The 24632-nt window shown below is 51.3% G+C and overlaps 1 protein-coding gene across 5 annotated transcripts in view; it reads right to left on the reverse strand.

The window, feature by feature from the left end:
* The window catches only part of IL6R (interleukin 6 receptor), a 47008-nt gene extending 22597 nt beyond the window's left edge, over positions 1–24411 (reverse strand). For 3 of the 5 annotated variants that reach the window (XR_012125076.1, XM_017655148.3, XM_073221669.1), the window contains exons 1-6: positions 12388–12550; positions 6072–6320; positions 5107–5230; positions 2624–2796; positions 2181–2347; positions 1583–1724 (exon numbers count right to left, since the gene is read on the reverse strand). Coding sequence is in view for 4 of the 5 variants with exons in the window: in XM_017655148.3 (XP_017510637.1) it covers positions 1583–1724; positions 2181–2347; positions 2624–2796; positions 5107–5230; positions 6072–6320; positions 12388–12535 (1003 nt within the window). In the remaining variant the exon portion in view is untranslated. Of the gene's footprint in view, positions 1–1582; positions 1725–2180; positions 2348–2623; positions 2797–5106; positions 5231–6071; positions 6321–12387; positions 12551–14800; positions 15004–15190; positions 15298–15909; positions 17365–24128 lie in introns of those variants that run through there. The other 2 variants (XM_017655167.3, XM_017655157.3) reach the window with 2 other exon arrangements.
* Positions 24412–24632: the final 221 nt, after the last annotated feature.

The following is a 24632-nucleotide window of genomic DNA, read 5'->3' on the forward strand; positions in this document are numbered from 1 at the left end:
ACAGGAAATAGCTTTTGAGAAGAGGGTCCAATAGAAAGCTGCCTCCTAAGGAGATGCAACAAGCACCAAGATCTGAGCTGGCACTTGACATTATGTGTATCCAAATTGGAAGAAATCCTAAGCCCCAAGCCCATTCCTCTGGCTCTCCCAGGAGAGGGAAGATGAGGACCTCACACTGCAAAGCCAGGGAGGAGGAAAAGCCATCACACCACAGCACCCATTCTGGGGAAGCCTACACATAAAAATATCCTCCCTGGGGCCAGGGGTGGGAGAAACTGGCAGGGGTAGGGATGGGCCTGGGCAATTGATGCAATTTCTATCTTTTCCTTTTAATTCCTACACATTCAATACATGAGTATTTTATTCTTTTTTTTTTTAATTGCCTGATGTCTAAGAACAACTCATTTGGTTTAATTATGCTGCTAGGCTAAAATTTAACACTGAAGCAAGCCTGGAAGCCATTCGACAATATGAACACTGGAACAACAGAAAAGTCTGTTAACAAGGAGTGGTAAGCTCTCCACCTCTGGAAGCATTCAAGCAGAAGCTGGGTGACCGCTCTCTGGCCTGTAATCAGGAGGACTCCTGCACTGGGTCTGCTAAATCCTATTCTTTCATAGGAAGGAGTCAAGAGATAATGTCTTAAATTGTTTTCCCAGGAAAAAAAAAGTAAGAGAGAAACAGTCATATTAGCTTATTCAGAGTTAAGGAGGACACCAACCTAAGAACTAGACACAGAAAGTGAATCTGCTTCCTCTAGAAAGCAGGGCTGTAAGTGGGATGGAGTGGGGCAAGGGACACCAATTGTTATCATAAGCCCTCCTTTGTATCTTTGCCATGACATGTATTAATTTGATAAAAAAAAAATTTTAGTCAAAAAAATTCCCATTGGTTACAACATTAATCATGCTGTTACTGAACAACACATTTCCAAAAAATGTAGTAATGAGAATGTTCACACTGTTGCAGACACACACACGTGTCTGTGTGTGTGTGTGTGTGTACACACATATACATGTACATACAAAATGAAAAGAATACTAAAATGTCACTGGTGTTCTCTGGGTGGTCAGAATACTGGTGATAATTATTCTTCATATTTTTCTGGAGTTTTTCAGGTTCTATATCACAGACACTAACTTCAATCATTCCCCAAAGGCAAGTTAGTATTACCTTTAACCTCTTGTTAAAAATAAAAACCGTTAGTAATGGGAAGATTAAATGTAGCTACAAATCCTTTTCAGCTCCCCCCATCAAGTTGTGGAGTCACTCCCCACACTCCTGAGTCTGGACTGACCTACTAGAATGTGACAGGCCACAGAGAGAACCCAGGGCCCCAGCCACCAGCCAACGCCAGCTGGGAGCCATGTGAGCGAGGCCACCGCGGGCCACGCAGGCCTTTGGCAGCTGTGTTAGTGATTCCGGCAAGGCCAGCACAGAGCTGGCTGGCTGACTTATTTTCAAAATCTTAAGCAGATAAATGGTTGCTGCTTTACCACTTGCTTGGGGGTGACTTGTTACATAGCAACGGTAACTGGTATAGTTAACAACTCAAACGTCCCTTCCACGCCCACCATAGTACCTATCCAAGGGGTGCCCATGGCCTCCTGGCTCCACTCGCTCCAGTCGCCATGCCCGAACTCCTCCTGGGCCCGAATCTGCACCACGTGCCTCATGCCCCTCCAGGCATCGTTGATGACTCCATAATTCTGGAAGTCCTTGGCCTGATGGTGGGAGGCACAGTGGCACTGGTTAGGCAGCCCCACCAGCCCCTGCCTTCAACTGTACCATCTCTGAGGTCCAGGGAGTGACTCAGCCTGGCAGAGACCTCCGAGACTCAGAGATGGGGTTGCCCTCCAGGCTGACCCAGGCAGAAGCTGTAAGCCATGCCCCCATCCTGACGCACTGTGGAATCCTACAGGCCGCACCTGACGTGCTTGTAGCCTAGATCTCCCCAGGCCACACTCTCTCTCACCACCAGGCCTGCAAAGAGGAGATGGCCTGGTATTATTATTCCCAGTTAATCAATGTGGTAACCACAGCTCAGGGTCGTTCAGGGACTTAACCAATGCTATTCAGGTAGTCAGTTGTAAAGCAGAACCCAGAACCCACTTCTTATTTTTCTCCTACCCCAAGTATCAAGGGGCACTTTTCCATCCAAAAGTAAAAGAAGAATTTACCATCCACACTGTGAATGTCTTTGATCGTTCAGCCCGGTACCGGAGCTCAAACCGCAGCCTGTAGAAATATGAGTTCCAGGAGGGGGGGTATTCCCAGGTGACATTGAGCCAGCGGGGCTTCCGGTCCACAGCAGTGACTGTGATGTTGACAGGTGGGTCAGGCTGCACTGTGGGAAAAGGGAACATGGATCCTCTGTGGAAGCAAGTGTGGAGCAAAGGAGAGACCTGTGAAGTCCCTGCAAAACCCCCTGGACAGGCGGGATCCTACCCCCGGCACCAGGCCACATCCCCAGGCAGGACAGGGCCCCTGTCTGCCACAGTCCAACCTCTGGCAAAGTAAAGATCAAAAGGCATCAGCTCACCAAACCCCTCACCCAACTCCCTCCCTGCTCCTCCAAGAAGTCCCCAGGGCTATTAAACCAAAAGATAAGGAGCTTACTTACAGACTGTGTACCCCTCAAATGTTTGGGCTTTGCTGAGCTTGCTCCCAATACTGTTGGTGACACACAGAGACACTATGTAGAAAGAGTTGTCTCCCTCTGGGACCACCAACTGGCAAGAGAACTTCTGGGTCTCCGGAGAATACTTGCATGGCCTCTGGAATTCTTCCAAGGGACTGTCCGCACAAAACAAGGGTGGGGCTAACTGTCAGCGTCTGCACTTACAGGGGAGCAGGCGTGGAGAAGGGGAGGGGGCTAGAAGCCCAGTCTGGGCAGTCTGACCCGCTCCCCTCTCCACACTTAGGAATTCTTGAGACTGAGTAAATTATCCAACCTCTCTGAGCCTGTTTTCTCAATGGAAAATGGGAGTATTATCAACACCCACTCAGAGGGATTTATTCGGATTAATGCAAAAAGGAGTGTAAAATATCTAGCTTAGCACCCGGCAGGGTGGGTCAAAAGTCCTGGTCTAAAGGGCACACTCAGTCATGGGGGCATTAGATCTGCGGTGCATTCTGGATTCCTGCCAGGTCCTGTGTTCTGGGCATGGTGGGAGATGCAGAATGAATCACAGAAGCTCCTCCCTGTCCTCAAGGCACCAACAAAAAAAGGCTTGTCTTCAGAAGAGTAGGACAGCCAGTAGAAATGCCATTCCGGAAGTGCTAGTGGGCTTCACAAGGAGGTGGGGGGATTTCCGGCAGGCGAGCCCAGAAGATTTCTGGGTGACTGAAGATATTCAAGGTGAGTCAGACAACATCCCACCTGGTCTGGAAGCCTGACACTTCTCCCATTTTTGACGTGTGGGCATGTGAGTCCACGGCAGCCACTCACCCTGCCGCTGGGGCAATGACTCATCACACCTCTGGATGGGGTTTAAACCCGGGGCCCAGGACAAATTCTTTACTTTGGGGAAGCCTGCCCCACCCTTCCCAGCCTGCAGTAGAGCTGCCCTCCCTGCAAGATGCCCAGGCTCCAATCCCACCTAACACTGAGAAGGTGGAGTGGTCAGCTGGCTTATACCCGCTGTGGGGCAGGGGGCAGGGCCCAGGCTTGCTCACCCTGGGCCTCTCCTCAGCCCTAGAACAGGGCCTAGCCCACAGCACATGCTGTACTCACCAAATTTTTGTGGACAAAATGAGGGGAGAACATAGTAGGGCAAGGGTGTGCACACACACCAAGAATAAAGCAGAACACACAGACCTTATTCTAGGGGCTCCAGCAGTCTCACGGGGCCAGGAGGGGCCTGAGGGGGTTCTGGGGTCCCTGAGACCCTCAGAGGCACTCCCCACCCCCTCCCTCGGGTCAGTGCGGATGCTCGGAGCCCAGGAGGGGGTACGAGGTGCCTGAGGCTGCTGGCAGGAGAAGAGAGTGCCTTAAATGCCTCATTCTCTCTCTTCATGTCACACACACAGTGTTCTGGTTGAAGTGCCAACTGCGTACACTTCCGTGGGCTGGTCTGGACAGCTGCTGGCCACTCTGCAGAACATCCAGTCTGGACAGGACTGCCTTCCAGACCCCAAACAATTTATATCCAAACCCAGCTTCAGGTTGAGGAGATTTCTGACCTCCCCGCCTGGGGGTGTGAGCTATCAGTCCCATCACGGAAGCATCACGTGCTGACAGGCAATCTACACATTTCTGTGCAGAGAGCAGAGCATAAATATCCCCAGCAGGCAGCTCTCTGGAGACAGACACGAGTGGAAACCAAACCATCCTGCTGAAGTCGCTGCTCAGATGTGTTGATACTTTGATCGCTGACAGCTCAAACTCAATTATAAACATCGGGACTAAGGGGACCCTGGCTATGGGATGGAGGCAAACAAATGCACGCAGAAGTGTATTTGTTTTCCGCCTTTTCCACCTTGGACACATCCACACCAGAGCTCATCCCAGGTTCCCCCACTTTCTGCGTCTCTGCTGCAGTAGGGTCCCCTGACAAGTGTGACCTCCTGCCCCCAGGCCCCAGCACCCTCTCCCCACCCTGTCGCCACTTCCCTGCCCAATAGGCTCCTAGTCAGGATGCTGATAATGAGCTGGCCGCCTTTCCATCGTGGGGATATTTGCTTGTGTTCAGAGCAATGCCCAAAACCTTTGTATTTGAAATCAGACAGACTGGAGTTTGATTCCCAACAGATCCCACTTACCAGCAAGGACCTTAAACAAGTTAATCTATCTCTGCACTTCAGTTTCTCCATCTGTGAAACCGAGAAGGAAATAACACTCCCTTACCAGGGCTATTGCGACAGCTAACCAGACACAGCTCGGAGCACAGTGCCCAGGGCTGGTGAGCGCAGGATTGGAAGCTTCAGTTCCCTCTCACATTCCCTCCTCCTCATTCCAAAGTAATTACTTGAGAGGATAATATTTTGGAATCACTGGCCGGCCAGTCCCACTTGGCTCCTTGGCAAGCACCATCGCCCTCGTGGGGCTTCATAGGGATGGGGGAGACAGGAACAACCCACAGGGCGGCAGACCAAGATACTCACAACTTCCTCAACAGTAGCACAGCCCTGGTGCTCGGCGACGGGGGGCTCTGAGGGGTCCACTCACAAAGAACATTGACGATGGGGCTCTTCCGGGAGCAGGAGAACTGGGGCTCTTCAAGAGGGGCTGAAAGGAGAGCACAGCAGGCATGAGGAGGAAGCACCCGTCTCCCTCCCAGGGGGAGCGCCGGCTCAGCCCAGCTGCCCACCCCACGCCCAGGGCCCTGGAGCCAAACAGCCACCCCCAGATCTACAGATCTAAGAGGAACAGGAAGTCCTCGGGCTGGGGAGTGGGGCGAGTGAAGAGAGGCGGGGCCGAGGCTAACGTGTCTCGAGGGGAGAGAAGGGCGTGGGGGTCCACAGGCCGGGTTGCGTGACCTTGAGCAAGTCCCAGCCCTCTTCAGTTTCCTACTACAAAACTAAGTGAGGGCAGAATAATAATGATGATGACCCTGCTTTCTCTCACATTATCACTGAAAGAATGACATGAGAGACCAGGGAAGGAAGGGCCTGGCACGGGGGTATCTAGAAGCCGGAGCATTCTAAAAATAAGAACTGAACATTGGAAAGCTAGTATGCAGAGTTTTCAACGCCCTCCGCATGCATACACATCTTTTCAACAACGCTGTGTCAAGGTAATAAAATTAACCTTATTTTACCAACAAGAAAACTGAGGGGTGGAGAAGTTAAGCTGGGAAGGAGGAGGATTCAAACCTAGCCCATCCTGCTCCAGCCTCTATGACACTAACCAGTACCCCTCAAGCCCTAACTGCACAAGGCCAGCTGGACGGTGTTCCCATCAGCCACATGCCTCCACCCACCAGGAACCTCCGTCAGTCTCACTGGCAGACGTCAGTGGGCCTTTCCTTGAAATCCTCGGGCCAAGTAAGTAACAGGAGTTTAACGGGTCAAGCAGGGACTCTGTCTGGAATGCACAATGCCGCCCCAGACCTCTGAAGACAACTCACCATCCACCAGCAGATGCACACTCCCAGCCGGGCGGCCGTCCTGGTAGCACGAATAGTTTCCAGAGTCATGGAGCTGCACCGACCTCAGAAGCAGCCCCCTTCCCTCGCCAACCAGTCTGTCCCCATGTGAGTTTGCGACCTGATTCCTGTACACCCAGTGAATGGTGGCATTGTCTTCCTGATCCCCACCTGGGCAGGTCAGGGTAACGGTGGACTCCAACAGGCTGCTCAGCACGTCGCTCGCCAACTCTGGGGAAGGAGAGGACACTCCATAAGCCCATAGCCCCATGAAAGGACTGTGTGTGTGACTTGGGAAGCCACAAGAGGCTTCAGTGTTAGACATCTCTTAAGCCCATCCACTGGTGCAGACGACTGTCCCCTCCGCCTGGACTGAGGCAATGGCCTGCCAGTGGCCTCCCCACCCCACTGCCCAAGTGGGCCTTCCACAGATGCAATCTGGCCACCCCACTCCTTTGGTCTTAAACCCTTCAAGGGCCTGCCACTGTCCACAGCATGAAACCCAAGCTGCGAGGCCTGGCCCACAGGGCCTCCCACCGCCTGCCCTGCTGACCTTTGCGGCTTCATCTCTCCCTACCTGCCCTCAGGAAGTTTAGAGTCCCTCCCTCTCAGCACCCCCGATTCTTCTTACACTCCCTCTTCCCCCACCCCATCCCCATACCACCTCCTCCTATTTCAGGGCTCAGCCTAAATATCCTTTCCCCAGAGGCCTTCCCCCTATCCCTCCAGCTAGATTAGGCCCCCTTTGGGTGTGACCTTCCCTACCATGTCTCCCACCACATGCTGCCCTATAATTTCCAATTCTGGATCTGCTTTCTCTTCAAAACTCCCACTGCTACAAGAACAGGCAACCTGTTTTGTGCTCCTTTCTTTTCTGTTGCCTGGCACATGGCAGGGGCCCACTGAGCACTAGATGAACGTGCAAATGAATGAATGCATGTAGAAATGAGTGCCAGGTACCCAAGCAGGACGCAAGATACATGAGCACACAGGAAGGCTCAGAATCCCTGAGTCTTCATGGGAGGCGGCCCATTGTACAGAGTAACTGAGGCAAAGAGAATCAGGAGACTTGCCCAAGACCACCAGTGAGTTAGCTACACAGCTGAGATGTAAACCTGGTCTCCCGGTGCTGTTCAAAGTCCCCTACAATACCCTACATCCATCTATTAAACTACTTAGGTTAATGCTACTTTTATTCTAGGGACCAAATTAAAAGGTAAAAAAAAAGATTAAATGTGCTCCCTGCCCCCAGAAAACTCATGCGCATGCTACTCAAAGAAAAGGATATTAAACATTAAAGGAACAAGTAAAGTGTTTTTAGTACAAGTTAAATAGATTCATAGAATCTAGTGTGAAAGTAGTCTAACCAATTAATTAAATGAGTCCAACCAGCCGAGGGAACTGAAGCCAGGGAATTCAGCCAGTTTCATGTTGAGCACACTAGGTCCTTGAAACTAAATGCATAACCATTTATTAGCAAGCAACAGCAATAAATGCGGCCAAAGATTTCAGAAAGGCCCAGCAGCAGCCTGGGCACCTGGCCTCATGTGCTGCCCGTGCTCCTCCTGGGCCTGGGGTACAAGCACCGGTGTGTCTCTGACCTGCAAAGCCCTCTTGCTTGGGAGCTTTTACCTCATTTGGCAGACTTTCCTTCCTCCCACCGCATCCGAGGCTGCCAGACAGGAGGGGCTGAGGATCAGTGGCTCCCAGGAGGATAACACTCCCAAAGCCTGGGGACGCCGGTTGTCCAGACCCACACTGGCCACAGAGCAGGGACCAGGGACACGGGCATCAGACAGACAGAGACAGCTTCTGCCTGCCACAGCCCTACCTGGCTACACAGACTCCCTTCAAGGTCCCTTCTCACTTTACCACTGGGAGAGAGTCCTCCACCCTGGCACCTCCCACCCCAAAGGCTGGTGGGTGAGGGACCCATGCACGGGCGGGGCCGCAGCCAGCCATTAGGGCATTGTTTCTCTTCACTCCTAGATCCTTGGACCCTGGGTGAGAAAACGGTTCAATCTCACTGGGCGGCCAGCCGGGTCTGGGCCTCTGCCTCACTTTCCCCAACCATAGGCCAGGAATTCCTGTCCTACATTCCACAACATTCGGGGAGGCCCCCAGAGCCAGGCACTGGTGAAGACACAATTAGGCAACTGAAAGACCCTGCCCTCAAGGACAGAAGGTGCAGAGTGCATCCACTGTTGCAGAGCTGGGACACAGGGCACAGGGTTCCCTGAAACAGCAGCAAAACCCCGAGCCCCAGAAGACCAAGTCCACTGAGGGTACTTCCTTGCCCAGAGGGCTTAAAAGAGCTATTAGAAGTCCTAATTCCAGCACAAAACTCCTGTATATCACACATAAGCAGTGATATATATAGCATTTCAAGTAGTTTTTCAATGTATTCTGTAATATTGAAGGCATGCAAAGTAATATATGTAATTTATATGAAAGTTATGGAGCATGAAACACTCCCAAGCTCCTCCCAAACTAACTACACCATCTCTGAAGCTCCCTCTGTGCATCTGTCTCCACCACCTCTCCACCTATACAGTGTTATATTCTGGGTTTAACATTACCCTGCTTTTAAAAGTAGGCTCACTACTCGTGGATCTCTCCATTTTTCTTACCTTTGCTTGAGCTTTGAGCTTACATAAATGGCTTGTGTATAAATAGTTGCAGCATGATTTTGTCATTCACTGTGTCTCTGGGTCGCTATAGTTCATTCCTTCTCACTGCTGTAAAATATTCCTTTTTCTTCATAATTGAACACACAGTCCAATGGTGTTTAAGTCCAGTGAGCGCCTGATGGAGGCTGCTGGCCACACCCAGTCTATGTAATGATTTCCACCTGTGCCTGAGTGAGGTTTAGTTCAGAAGACCCACTGACACTTCAGATCACTATGATGCAATTTTCACTTCCCCTCTTTCCACTTAATAAAGCAGTCATAAGGACCAAACCTAACATGGATGTCAAGTTCATGCACAAATTACCCCCACTATAGGAACAAAGGTGGAGACGCTGCTAAAATAGGACTGTCTGCTAGGCGGCAGCCCCCCATGCTGTGCCCACAACACCCCTCCATCAGCTAGTGAACAGAAATCAGAGTTCACAAGGCACCAATACACAACAGACACAGGACAGGTTGAAAGTCCACACAGGGAGTCAAGGAGCCTGAATGGCTCATCCTTTCATTGGCACGTTTCACACGACCCTGTCCTCAACCTCAGAGCCCTCCCTTGCCCACAGGGTTCACCCAGTGGATGCCCAAAAACACATTAGTACTGAACCCCATATATACCAGGTTTTTTCCTGTACAGACTCTCCTACGATAAAGCTTAACTATAAATTAGGCGCAGGAAGGGATTAGTAACAACTAATAATAAAAAGAGAACAATCAAAACAATATACTGCAATGAAAGTTATATGAATGTGGTTTCTCTCCCTCTCAAAATGCCTTATTCTAATATACTCATACTTCTTGTGATGATACGAGGTGGCAAAATGCCTACATGAAGGCATTTTGGCCACAGAAAAGGCCAAATCGATGAACTGAAGTGAATGATGCAGGCATTGTGACAAGGCGCTAGGCTACTGTTGACCTTTTGCAGAAGGATCACCTGTTTCTGGGCCCTGGTGACTCCACAGGCAACTGAAACCACAGAAAGCGAACCCTCAGATGAGGGGGGATAAGTACCGTATATGACAGCTCCCCTCCCCAACGCCACTGTGAGACGGAGCTCCCACTGGCCCTCATCAGAGCTCAGTTGGGGCTTCATAACTATTTATCTAATGCAGGGGGCCTAAGAGGCACGCCCACAGGGACAGGGCCTCCGCACTGAAAACTCCCAGGAGCCCGCCACGGGTGACACGGTGCTCTAAGTGGTGCCCCCTTGGGCCGTGCAATGTAAAGGCCAGAGCAGCCAGCTCATCACAGGCAGGGGGTGCTGAGGAAAGAAGATGCGAGCCTGGAGCCAGAGGGAGCTCCCTTCTCTGCTTCTGCCTTCGCCACTTCCAGGGAATGTGCTTCTCTGGTCACTCCCTGACCCCCAGTTCAGATGGAAGCTCTTGCCATGTTTAGTGACCAGCGTGAACAATAGCAGGGGCTGTTGTGTTCTTGCCCTCTCTCTCTAACAATGGCCAAAGTAGGCAACTCAGAGAAACAGCAAATCAAAAGCCTTTTTTTTTTTCTCTTCCACAAAAGCAGAGCTGCAGGAGCAATGTAATGGCCACTTCCTCTGCCAAAGAACTTGAGTAATGGTTCTCTGATTCTTTAAAGAGTCTTTTTTTTTTTTCATGATGAATGATCATAAACCACTCTGTTGGCAAGGATTGCCTGTCCCTGCCCTTCTTCAAAATATATTCCTTTGTTATACAACCTGTGAACAATGCTATGTTAACTATGCTGTTTAAAGCACTTTATGCAGGATAAGCACAGTCAAATACTGAGGACAGGAGGCAAGAGAATGGAATTGTGCAAGTCGCAGTGGGCAGTGCCACCCCCCCAACCCCCACCCCTACTCCCTACCTCCCGACCCTAACCTGAGTCAGTGCCCCAGACACCGGGCACCGCAGGGGGGCCTCTCGGGCCTCTCTTTGAAGAGGAAGGAATGATGCCCTCCTGGAGCCACTGTCCACTTCTCCAAACAATGGGGCTAGGGTCATTCCTTGCTCTTCCTTCCGTCTTTCTGCTGTTTTGAATTTTCTGTAAGTTATTTGCATTGCTCTTATACTAAGAACATACATTTTAAACAAAGAAGCTACATAGCCTGGGTCTGCCTAGGGAGGAGGGGACAGATGCAGCAGGGAGCAATGGAAACCAGGGAATGGGGTGGACAGCAAGTGGATTTTTCAGCATAAGCGGCTTCTGAGAACACCTTCCCAGACCAGAGAGGTTCACCTCCCACAGCTCTGTGTTCCGTCACTCCCGCTGTACTCCTCACCCCTGCCCACAGCCCTGCTGGCCTGAGCTCCTGGTGGACACATGGTCACCACTCTTCCCTATTGGCCCTGTTTGTCTGTCCCCTGCAGTCTGCAGAGTCCTCCGGAAGTAGGCTCCCTGGTGGGGAAGGGCCAAAGGGAAGAGGCACAGCAGGGAACAGGTGTGGAGCAGGCTCCCAAGAACACTTCCGGCTCCTAGGATGTGTGCTCTCCGATGTGCCCAGCGAGTCTCTCACTCCCACCCTGGTGGGAGGCGGGGTCAGGCGGAACAGGGGGCAGGGAAGGGCTGGCCCTCGCACTCTGACATTTAACAAAGAGCATGCAATTGAGCGTCTGCCCTTGAGCAATCGCTCAGTCATTTGGGGCCAGGGTTGCAAGCCTGTGCCAGTCCCCTCAGTCAAGAATTCAAGAACTTTTTGTGCACCCATCATGTGCAAGGTCAGGAATCCTGATCCAGGAGAGACAACTGATAGTTATTGAACACCTACTGTGTACCAACACGCCTCTCTCTTTTCCACAGTCTAATCTTGTTTAAACCCCACACAATCTCATAGAGAACTTGAAACTCCCTCTAATATAGGTCATCCTGATGTAAATGTCCCCAAAATATTGAGGGAGCCGGAAGGGGGGCAAATCATTCTAAAAGGGAAGAATCCAAGGGGAGAGAACTAATGAGCTGGGCCTTGAGAAATGAATGGAAGTTTGGTAAGTGGAGCCACCGTGCAACTCCACGGGGAAAGCAAGTTCCCAGCCTGGGGCAAATTACCTTTGAAGCCAAAATCAGTCAAAGGGAGAAATAAAGTGGGAGAAACCCATTCATTGTTTACAGGCAGTTGTCCACTTCCCGGCTGTAAAAAGGGACCCCACCAAACCTCTCTGGTCCAGAGAGACCCTTGCTCTCCCCAGCCTTGTAATCATCTATTGATGTGGAGATGTACTAAGGCCAGGCAAGGGATTCTGGAAATATTGTAATTTTTTCCCCCACACTGGGAATGGCACCCTATAAAGAGGGAACAGTATGCAAAGACATAGAGAAGTGAAAGCCCCAGAGGATGGGTATCTCCGCTCAGTGCCTGCCCCACCTCCTGCTCCGGCCTCCACACAAGAGCCAGCACTGCTCCTTCCGTTTATCTTCAGTCACCTTGAGAATGAACCCGCTGTGTCTCTCTCCCTGCCACCCTCTCACCCAGCCCCCGAGTGCATCACAAAGCATCACAGAGGCAGGGGAGGGGAGGGGGCAGCCACAAAGCCTTCCTTTCCTACCCAAGCCAATGTCAGATACAAGGCAGCAGCACCCTTCATCCCAGGTTCCTCACCAAGAAAAGGGATTCTGCAGAGACAATGAAAGTGCCTCACCTGGGCCTGAGCTCAGAAAGACACCGTCCTGAAACAAACCTCCCAAAATGTCCTCCACTGTCAAAGCACTTGATGTCCCGTCTGTCCCAGTTGAGTCATTAACTGGATAGGGTTGGGCTGACACCGAAATGCCATCTTGATTTGTCATTTACTATACAGTACATCTCTTAGAGTGGGAGGCAGCTGGGCAGAGAGAAACAGCCCTGGACTGTCCCAGCTCTCCCCAGCCCCTGGAAGAGCCCCCGCTTGCCCTCTCTGTGAGATGAGGGCTCAGACTACTACCCAAAGGTCTCTGATGCGCCCCCCTTCCTCTGTTTAGCATCTTGTCACCCTGAATCATTAACTCTCAGAAGGCAGGAACCATGTCTGTGTCTGTTTATCTCAGAGGATACCCCAGCTTAAAAACATGTATTTAATGTATGGATTTATTATTCTAATAATTGATGCTTTTTGGGCAGGGACGACAGCCAGATCACCCCAGCAGTGCCCTCACACAGAGCCTTCTCCTCTCCCTGGAGGACTCTAGGGAAGGGAATTCCCACAGCACCCCTTGCCTCCCATTCCTGAAGGGAAGAGAGTTTAGGTCCTAGTAACCCTAGGCAACCAATCCCACACCTCCAGGCACCTAAGGCCCAAGTAATCCTGCTCCCAGGGGCACTGTCCCCTTCCCCCACCCACCACGGCCAGGGATTTTGTGGTACACCTCTGGGAGGTGGGGTTCCTCCCCTTTCCGGACCTAAAGTCGGGTGCCAGACACCCAAACAGCTTTGTTTTTCTACTCTTTCCCTCTTCAAGTAAATTTGCAAATGTCAACAACCACAGAAAAACACACACATGGAGACACATATTTCTCAACTCTCTTGCAGCCTGCTGTTGCTCTTGCCAGCAAAAACAAGTTCAGCTTCCTGGCCCCGCTTATGTAAGTGGTGAACCAGCTGCCCAGCGTGCAACCGAGGACACAGGCTTAGCGCATGCCTGCTAATTCCACCGCCCAGTTTCTGAGCAGACATGGGGGCCAGATGGCCAGGCCAGCTGGCAGCCCAGAACAACCTCCAACCTTTTATGGTGCAGAGGCACAAGATTTCAGAAAGGGTCACGGAGGAAGCCCCCGTTCCCCCTCAGCAATAAAGACCTTGATCTGAAGGAGGTGGCTGTTGAGAAATCTCCAGGCTCCCCGTGTCCAAATGGAAACCAACACGGAATTGGTCCCATGGGCCAGTTGGGAATGAAAATGTTCCTCTGCCCTTAAAGGTTCTCCTCTATTGGCTAAGAACTCAACTGATATGAGACAGATTAAGGGGAGAGAATCAAATTTAATTTCACATGTGCAGGAACACCATAAACATGAGAGGTTCAAAGACGGAAAGGTCAAACGTGGTCTGTACGCCATCCTGATCTGAGGAATGGGGTAGCAGCCTGGAGCTTCGAAGGGGAGGCGGACAATGCACAGGGCAAGGAAGAGCAGGTATTCGGTTATTAGATGTTTGTCCTGCCATACAGATGGACCACTCAGATAAAATTTACCTCTGGTAATAAGCTATTTTGTGCAAAATCCCAAATTAGATCCTTCTAGGTAGTTAAGAGAGGGGCAAAAACATCTTGTGAGCCCTCAAGGTCTCAGTCACCTTTAGGCTCAAAACAGTCCATGACAAGGAGGCACATGCTGAGGAGGGCTGTTCTGAGCGCCCCCAGGGCCTAGGACCGGCCCCCAGTGGTCTCTGGTCCCTCGCCTCCATTGTCCACGTAAGGACTGGCGCCGGCATCCTGCCTTCCCGTGAGGAGGGAAACTCAGAGAAGTTGGGGCTTTGCCCAGGTTCACGGAGAGTCTGCACTGGCTCCAGGTGAGTCTGACCAGAGCCCCTCTCTCTCCTGCAGTCAGGTGCCCTCCACGCTGCACCCCCAGGTCCCCCTTCTCTGGGCTGCCCCCCGCCCCCATACTGCTCCCTCCCTGATTTCCTTTCCTCTTCCGGGCGCTTCTCCCGTCTCTCCAGCTCTCCACCCTCCAGAGGCGAGGGGAAGGAAGGAGGGGCTTGTGGAGGGCCGGAGCAAGCCTCCCGCGCAGGAGCCAAGCAGCTTGGCCCCCTCGTCCTGCCCCACAGCAGCGGCACTCGCATGAGTGTTGGGGAGAAGCGCCCCCTCCTCTGACTCCCAGCCTCACACACGACCGGCTGCTCCTCTGCTCCTCCCCAGGACTCTCAGCACGCCCCCCTGCCATGCAGGGAGAGGCCGGGCCCCAGGCTCTAAGGCGTGGCCCCACCACCTTCTAGAACTCAGCTGCGACCCCACCCTGCCACAGCCCCTCTTCTCAGGGCGCTGGCTCCTGGGGCGGCCCCCACGCCTCCCCTCCCTCTAATGTGTTTGTCCTTCTGTACCTGCTTGTATTTGTCTTGTATTTGGCGGAGTCAGTATTTACCTTGGCGGCGCCTGCCGCTCTGTCCGCACCATGGACTAAACTCTGGTTGGAGAGATGGCCTGGGAGGCTCCTTTGGACCCATAAAAAGGTAGCGTTGAATGCTGACTCAGAGACCCGCGCGTGTGACCAACTCCTCAAGAGAAAAACATTTCATCCTCCCCTGGCAGCATCAGACAGCTGGCCCCGGGCCCAGAAGGTCTGGCCTGGGTCACCCCCGAGAGATTATAAACTAATTAGAGGAAAAGATATCTAAGGAGCACAAACAATCCAACACCCCCACCTCCACCGAACCCCAAGAAACAGATTGAGAAATAAAGAGATTAAAGGCAGGACTGAGCAGGGTGTGAAGAAGGGCACAGATGCCCACAGATGGACATACTCAGGACTCACTTGGGTGCAGGAAGAGGCTGTGGTGGGGTCATAGTCACAGAGCAGGAGCTGAGTTAAGGGTCGCTCTTCTAGGGCTCCAAAGTCCCTTAAGGACAATTCAGGCCAACCTGTCCATTATTATAGAGGAGAACCAGGGCGAGAAATCAGCCAGTGTGTACGGCAGCCAGGCCTAGAGCCCTGGGCCTCGGTTGCATTATGCCACAGCCCACCGCCTTCCAAGGGGCATAGCACAGAGGGTCCTGTCTCCCCCTGGCCTCAGAGTCTCACCAGGAGCCTGGCCCACTTGGGTCTTCCATGTTTGTGGAGGGGTAGGGGAGGGTAGTGGGAAGAAGGGACCTGATGTGCATCTCCCTTCCCATCACAAACCGTATCCACCAGCCATCCCCAGCTCCCACTTCCCCACCTTTAGATAGGAAGAAGCAAAGCAAAAGGCTTCAGAAGTCACCAAGTGGAGGCATGGTAGGGAAGGACTGGAGGGGGACCCAAGGGGAGGTTGCCAGGGCTGGCCACGTTCTGTCTGTCCGATACGTGGTTACATGGGTATGCTCCGTGTGTGAAAATTCATCAAGCTCTTCTATATATGCTGAGCACACTCTTCTGTGTGTTATATTGCCATACACATCTCTATACAAGTCCCAAAGTTCCCCTCCCACATTCCCACAACTGCCTGAGCTCAAGCCTGTGGCCCCCTCCCCACCAGCACACAGGCCCACACTCACACAGCGGCAGCTCATCCCATGTCTCCCAGAAGGAAGCAGCTCAGAATGGAGGAGCAGACACATCAACCCTCAAGGAAACTGGAAATCCAGGATTCCGGCTTTCCTGCCCCAGCCCAGACTCCTCAGAAATAAGCCACATTAGGTCCACTGTGTTCTATGATAGGAAGGCCTGGCATTACAAATGTCAGTGCTCCTAGGCTAATCTCCAAATTTTACTTGATCCTAATAAAAATACCAACAGGACTTTTTTGTTTTTTTTAACTAGGCAAGCCGATTCTAAAGTTCAAATGCTAAAGTAAACAAGCAAGGACAGCCAGGACAATACTGAAAAAGCAAAATGAGAGGGGGATTAGTCCAAACTTTAAAGCATATTACAAAGCTACAGTCGTTAAAATAGTATGGTACTGGCATAAATAAACAAAACAATGGAAAAGACTGAAAAGTTCAGAAATAGTAGTAACCAAAAATAGCTTAGTCTGCACCATCGAACTGTACACTTTAAAATGACTAAGATAACAAATTTTATGCCATGTGCATTTTACACAAGTTTTTAAAAAGAGCTTAGTCTCGAGTGTTGGCTACCTATAGACGTTATTCCAAGCATGCACTGGATTAGTTAACTGACATCGCTCCAACCGTCTGTCTTATAGAAGAGACCGGTTATGTACCTAATTAGGGCAATGAGGTCATAGAATTTGTGCCTTTAACTACTCACTATACCAAGAAGCACTATAAACTCAAGTATACAACAAAATTTAGTAGATTTTAAAGGTAGATTTTGACTTTCAAAATCAGTGGGGAAAAGATGGATTAGTCTTACAATAAACTGTAAAGGGTCAGCAAATTATAACTGGGGGAAAAAGTTAGAGCCATACCTCATACCTCACTCCATGGTAAATTTAAATGGATCAAATATCTACATGTAAAACACTCTTAATAGTACCAGACAAAAAAAAAGAAAAAGAAAAAGCTTTTAAAATAATATTGGTATAGAGATCTTATTAAGTATGATACCAAACCTAACCAAGTCATAAGAGACTGATAAACCCAATGACATTTATTTAAAAATCTGCATGGCAAAAACCATTCCCCCACCACCAAAAAAACACTCAAAAGACAAATAATAAACTGGAAAAAAAATATTCACAACTTATATCATAAAGGACTAAATACCCTAATATGTTAAGGGCTCCTATAAACAATAAGAGAAAGTTCAACCACCCAATTTAAAACATAAGCCATGAATAGGAACAGGCAGTTCATGTAAGTAAATCATGCAAACGTCTCTTAAACATGGGAAAATCTGTCTGACCTCACTCAGATAAGTGCAAATTCCACACAGACACATTTTCTGTGTAGATAGCAGTTTAAGCACAGAGTTTTGGCAAAGGTGTGGGACACAGGTATTCCCCCCATTGCTGCTGGGGAATACGAAACTGTGTGACTTGCATTCTCTCTCAGAATTACAAATGCATGTGCCCTCCCACCCATAGATTCCCCTGCAAGGAATCTGTCTTACAGATGGTCTGGCATTCATGCGACAAGAGGGATATGCAGTTATTTCCCACAGCACTGTCTGTAATGACAAGATAGGACACAACTAAATGTCCATCAGAAGGAGACTGGGTACACGGGATGGTAGTGCAGTGCCAACAGTGCAGTTAATGATTCTGTAGCATCTTGCTACATTGATAGACAGTGACCGCACTGGAGTGGGGTGAGGACTTCATAATATGGGTGAATGTTGAACCACTGTGGTGTGTATTTGAAACCATCATAAGATTCTATATCAATGATACTTTAATAAAAACAAATTAATTGGTGCCTCCATATGATGAAATACCAAAAAAATTACAGAGGACACTCTCTGTCACATAGAAATGAATGAACTCTTTCCAGTCCATTGGGTTCAATGGTCAAAGGTTCAAACCCAGGATTCAGACACACCCAAGTTCCCACCTAAGTTAGTCACTTACCAGCTGTGTGACTTTGGCCTAGTTTCTCAGTCCCTTCAAGCTTCACTTTTCCCACCCATGAAATGAAAATAATAATACCTACTTCAAAATGTAGTTGTGAGACTTACATTAGATAATTAACGTTAAAACCTTAGCACTACTTTCAGGATATACCTGATTTCTCCAAAAACATGGGCAATTGTAATTATTACCCCACTGCATTGATGGGTCTTTCCCTTTTTCTGTGAAAATCCTCATACTAGAGCCTCCCCTCGTCCCATCAAAATGGGCTTGTAGGATCAGTAACATCTATCAGGCACCTGCTTTGGTTTGTTACAGCTTCAGAAAGAATCCACCCAGGTGGGAAGATTTTTGCCCCAAGGTCAGCTGGCCGGCCAAGTGGGCAGCCTGAGACAGGTCAGGATTGTCTGACCCAGAGCTGTTTTTTCTCTCCTACACCAGCTGCCTCTCTTAGAGACAGAGAAAGCTCATTTATAGCAACTCGTGATTGCAAAACATTACCCTGACCGAAAGTGATGTGAATGGCTACGGAGGAGGGATTGCAGTGTGATGGCCAGGACCTTTAGGATTCTTCAGTACTAAGAGGCAGCAGACACTCCCCAGGGCGAAAGCCGGGCTGGCTGTCCCTGCCACGCCAACAGGCATGGTGCTGGGCTAAGGAAGATGCTGTGAAGCCAGGTGGCCGTGACACTCCTGTGCTTGGGGAAAAGGGAGGAGTCGTTGATGACACACATGATAGAGTAGAAAGAACAAGACTCAGAGCGAGACCCAGCACGTGGTCTGTCACTTCCTTGCTGTGCTATCCTAAGCGAGTGACTTAACCTCTCTGAGCCTGTTTCCTCTTGCCTACTCAAGAGCATTGCTCTCAATTCTTGATGTCCGCTAGATCATCTCCATCAGCATGCAACGTACTGATGTTACAGTCATCTTTTAAAAATCCCTTTTCTTGACCCCACTTCTCCAGCATCTACTCCGTTTCTTTATTCCTTTACTGCTAAAATCCTCGGAACAGTGGCTTCTGTCTGCTGTCTCCAGACTCCCCCATCCCATTCCCTCATGAATCCACTCCTGTCAGCCTCTGGCCTCCACCATTTCACCAGAACCCCGCACGTCAATGTCTCCAAAGGCCTGTCTGCTGCTCAGTCCACTGTGACCAAGTCTCTGTGGTCCTCCCGGCTGGCCTCTGGGTGAGGTTTGAAACGCCAACGGCTCCCTCCTCTTCCATACTCTGTCCTCACTGGGTTCTCAGGACACGGACTCTCCTCATTATATTTTTTTCAAATACACACATTATTAGCTACAACTATTTAAGCTCTTGCTCTGCCCTAGGGACTTTTTTATACACTGTATAACACCCTACTTATTAGCTCATTTTATCTTCATAAAAATCCTGTGAGGTAGTAAAATTATTTAGATTTTTCCAGACGAGGACAGTGAGTCTCTGAAAAGTAAAACCACTCACCCAAGATCACACCATTTCTACGTGGGAGGAGCGCTGGGCAGAGGTCTGTCTGGAGCCAAAGCCGTAACTATTCCCCAGGTGAAATAAAATGGCATTTTGTGGTTCCCCACGGTGGTCCAACAGGCAGACAGAGCTGTGCAGGCTGCGGAGGACCGGAGTCAGCCAGGTCGGCTCCTGCTGTGGCGTGAAGATGCCCTGCAGCCACTCCTGCCTCTGTTGTGAGACTCACAGTCCTCGCCCCTCCACCCCTCACCCAAGACCAGAAAAAGATTAGCCCACCATGCGCACAAAAAGATAAACTGGGCTGATTCTAGTGCCCCTAAGTAGAATAATTAGCATCCTAATCTCTACTTCCTCAGAATATTCATTATCTTTTATGATGTATTGATTGGCATAAGCTCTTCCCTGCAGCCACCCCTTGTAAAAAAATACTTAAGATGTTCTCAAACCAAGGGGCTTTGAAGCAGTTTATCACAACATCCAGGCCATGGTCCTCAGAGAGATGCTGAATAAACTCTTAAACGCAGCAACAGCATTGATTTCCCGCAACCCCTGTACAAGGTGAGCTGTGTACAGGTACAAGAAAGAAGGTCCAGATGAGACAGGGACCATGGTCTTAGCCAGAACAGGGTGAGGGCCTCTGGAAAAAGCAAAGCAGGATATTTACAGTCAGAGTAATCTAACTACATGCAAGGAAACCCCCTACCAAAACTCTGTGTGGAACATTAAGCTCTAGAATCATTCTTCAGTGAGAACAGTTAATAGTCCCCAGATAAAGAAGAATAGCACATGTTCTTATTATGCTAATCATTTGTAATCATGTGTAAGACTCACTTTAGCATGCTAAAGGCCCAGGCCTATGTGCCATCTTTCCTCTTTCAGATCTGATGAAGAGAGTTTGCAAACTGGGGAACTAATTTAGCTGCAGACCCAGCTGTAAATAACATAGTAAAAGGCAGGAATGATTCTACCTTAAAGATAAGATTGCATTTTAACACCCAGGAAGTTTAAGAAGATTCTTAACTTACTCTTTAGCAAACAGACAATACCTCAGCCCACCTGGGGAGCTGGGCAGGCGGCCTTTTGATATGCTCCCAGACCAAGACTCTGGTGTCCCAGAGAGAAATCAAGGCAGGGAATTCCTTATGTTAAGTTAATTCTGAATATTCAGGGACCACCTAACAAGTCCACACCCCTAAGCTTTTTTTCATGTTCCCAAATATCCTCAACTGCCTATAAAACCCCTAGACAATGCACCACCACGGGCTCTCTTGTCCCCTCCTGGCTCGAGCTCTGTCTGTCCTCTCATTGTACTCTCAATAAAAGTCTCCCGGGCTCTCCTACCTTGACTGTTTGCTAAGTTCCTTCTTCGACTCCGCAAACAAGAACCCTGGCATCACAGAGGGTAAAGGAAGAAGCAACAGAAACCCTCTAGAAGAAACTGCTCAGCCCTCTAGACTGAGTGCCCAGTAGAACTTTGTGCAGGGATAGAAACATCCTCCATCTGGGCCAGCCAATCCCGCAGCCATAAGTCACATGTGCTCCTGAGCACTCGAAATGGGGCTGGTGCAGCTAAGAACTACAGTTTCAATTTGATTTCACTTTAATTAACTTAATTTTAAATGACCACACTTGGTTAAGTGGCTACATACTAGAGAATACAGCTCTAGACCTTTAAGACTGATTTGAATAAGCCCAGATTTGGTGCCTGGAATGCTCTCATTCACTGGGTTACCTGGGCAGGAGGTCCGGAGGAACCCGGGAAGGTGGGGAGAGGGGCAAGGGGAGTGGGTGCATATTTTAGCAAGCAGCGGGGTGCTGGGTGTAATCCTTACACCCTTGTGGGGAGGATTTGTTTACCCAGTTAATAGGGAGTGAGGGGCGGGGAGGCCGGACACTGGGGGTCAGAGATGAGGTGATACCCACAGAGTCTACGTGCCTGCTGCCAAGGGGTCTCGGTCCTCAGTGGAAGGAGCTTCCTCTCTCCACACGGCCCCAACACGCACAATTTGACTATGGGTAGTTGGTATCAAGAGTGACAGGTTTTCTTGGTCCCTCTCATGGATTTACACTTGGCCATTTTCAAGCTCCTTTCAGGGTGGAGTCTGGGTGGCTGATTCCACACAGGCCCCATAGGGCTTTTCACAGACTCAAGAAATGTTTGCTGCAATGAATGAACAAGGGGCAGAGCCAAATCAGAGAGAAATTTCTGGCAACTAGAAGCCCGACAGGGAAGGGCCTGTTCATTTCCTCAGTCACACCGTTCAGCCAGCCATCCTCAAACTTACGAATCCCAAGGGGTATTTGTTGAAAAGGACAGCTCCAGAGCCTCTCTGCCAGATACCTCTCTTCGGGAAACCTGGGGTGGGAGCCACCAATCAGCATTTTTGTCCAGCCCCCATCCCCTGCCCCCAATACACATGCACCCCAATTCTGATGCAATGAGACCCAGAACTAACCTTTTCAGAAATACTGATTTAGGGTGAGGCTAGGAATGCAGGTAGGCATTGGGGGCAGGAAGAAGTTGCCCTAAAGGGAAGTTCAGAAGTTGAGACAGGACTTTGAGACTTAAAGCTGTAGATGCTTGTTTTGTGCACTGTCTTGCTCTGCAGAAGGCGGAAGGAACCTGAGTCACCCGTGTCCTGGACTTCCACGCCCAGCACCTAAGTCCCAGCTAGTCCAGGCCCCTAGACAGCAAGCACACCTGAGCAGTCCCGCCAGCTCTTGGACACGTGGGCAGCCACTAATCCCAACAGCATGCCTCCAGGCTATCAGAGCCCACAGCCCTGAGGGCCAGTGGATTTCCCCTCCAAACAACTGCAGACTCTGATATCCCTTCAGTCCCCCACTTCTCCAAAGCAGGCCATCTCAGTCATTTGCTCCATGCTTCCTGTATGATGTCTTTCTTTTTAGTCTCAAGTTTGTGGGCTGTGTCTCTGTGGGTGTGGGAAGGGAGCTGGGTATTTTCTACTCCTCTGCACTTTCCTTCTGAACTGGGCTTTCACTTCCTCCCCAAAGTCTCATTTCTGCCTTTGTTCTGCCAGGCCTAGAGACCACTTTGCCCGTCCCCCTGGGGTTCCAAGGAAATAGAGAACTGACTGAAACTGGCTGCCCTTGCAGGACCTTGCAACCACGTAGGAGCAAAAGTAAGCAGCAGCTATAGCAGTAACCTCTTGGGGCTAGCCTCCCTGCGGTGGTGCCCTGCGGTGTGCTGGGACAGGAGGCAGGCAGAGGAGCCTGGGTCCCTCTGAGCGGTGGGAGGCATGCAAGACCTCAAGCCTGTCTGCGTCCTTCTGACTCCACAGTGGGCAAGCCCAGGCCTCCAATTCCCTCCTGCTTTAGTGCTTGGACAGCTCTGAGGCTCAGTCACCCCACAGGTGACTGGCAGCTTGCCCCCAAGGACCCCAGCTCCACCTGCTGGGCTCGCTCTACCTTTGGGAGTTGGGGGACTCACCACACTGGAGCACAGCGCCGTGGAGGGGTGGGCCTCCGCCAACTGGGTCGGACAATCCCCCACCCTCACCTCTCCAGACCTGTCACCTCTTCAGAACAAGTATATTTAGATCCAGTGGAGGATTAGAAAACTTACGTAAAACACACAAGGCCTCAATCAACAGTGGCTGTTACTGGCTGGAGTCACAAATTGTGCTGAGAGAAGGGATCCCTTTACTTTCCTCTTCCAAGTGCAGGAAACACAACCATCCCCAAAGCTAAGGGAGCTGCAGAGCAAAGGAAAAAGCAAAGGGAATACACCAGCCTCAAGCCCTAGAGTGTTACCTCCCAGGAGGGAGAGATCCGGCTGCGGGTGTTTACCCAGGACAGCGCAGTGCAGCCTAGCAGTGGAAGCCAGTGCCACCTGTGTCCCCAAGTATCTGCTCACAGAATCCTGCCACTGCCCTCTTGGTTTTCCACTGTATCCGCAAAGAAGCCCTCACACCCTAAAATAAACGTCTGGAGAAGCAGTTGCCCAGCTCATCAAGAGGAAAGACTAGACACATAGCCGGGCATGCTGCCAGGACCCATAGGAAGGCCTGGCTGCCAGGGGCAGATTACAGTCAACAGGAGCAAAAGTGCCCACTGCCCTCTGCCTCACTCACTCCTCCTTCTCCGCTCTGCAAGGGGAGTCCGGTCTGTTCCAGCCCCAGGACGTCCCAACCCCTGGCCAGCCTCTCCACTTAGGCTGAACTCCCAGGGCCAGCAGTTCGCTGGAGCTGGCGTCCGCGGCAGCGAGTGCTTAGAGCCGAGCCTTGGTGACTCAGGGCGCACGGTGTCGGGCCCAGCCGTCAGGGCCCCGTCATCCACACGTGCACTCAGGCGGCTGAGGGGAGAGCCAGGCGAGGTGACCCCTCCCCGCAAAGCTGAGGGTAAGAGGGACGCTGATACAAGGGCGACTCCACCCCGCTAGGGCATCTCCCCTTTGAGTAGGCAACGCGGGACGCAGCTGTCTAAAGGCTCGCGGGGCACTGGGAAGGACGCGCAAGAACCGGGTTTCTAAGAACACACCAAGTCCTGTGTGCCGACCGCACGGAGCTTCCCGATCACAGGACAGTCACGGGAGCGCGCCAGGCCCAGGGCGCGGGATGCGGCGGCGGGCGCAGGAGCTACCCAACAGCGGTGTCAGCTCGGGCCCCGCACTGGTGCCTGCGGGGACCTAAGCTGGCCACAGAAAAGGGGAGCCGTCTCCCCCTCCTTTCCTCCCTCCGGCCGCCCCAGTCGGCGGCGCCACGGGGCTCTCCCCGCCCGCCAGGCCGCAGCCCTCCGGGTGCGTGCGAAGCCCTTACCCGGGGCGGGACAGCGGTCTGGGGTCAGCGCCGTCCCCGGAGCGACGAGCAGGACGGCCAGCAGGGCGCAGCGGACGGCCAGCATGCTTCCTCGTCGGCTAATGCCCCACGGTCCCCAGGAGGCAGGAGGCGGGTAGGGACAGGGCGGCCGGGGCGGGGCGGCGAGTGGGCGGGCGAGCTCAAGCCCCGAGGGCAGCCCCCATCCCCGCAGGGCCCGCGCTCTACACGCGCAGCGAGTCCCCGAGCCCCCGGCCGCGCTGCACTCGGCTGCCGCTGGCCCGGCTCCGTGTCAGTGCGACTTCCCACTTGCACATGACTCAGACCAGAGGATAGTCCTGGCAACGCAGGAAAACATTTGAGGAACTCGTGCTGGGGTGTCTTGGCCGTCCCAGGGTGCTGTTACGAAAGCCCGGGCGGATGGCGCAACTGCCCCGCGCACCGGCTCACCGGGACCGGGGGCTTCCTGCTGCAGCTCAGCACCTGGGCGGAGAGGGCAGGGGACCC

The sequence above is a fragment of the Manis javanica genome, chromosome 14 (genome assembly GCF_040802235.1).
Source record: "Manis javanica isolate MJ-LG chromosome 14, MJ_LKY, whole genome shotgun sequence".
NCBI lineage: Eukaryota > Metazoa > Chordata > Mammalia > Pholidota > Manidae > Manis > Manis javanica.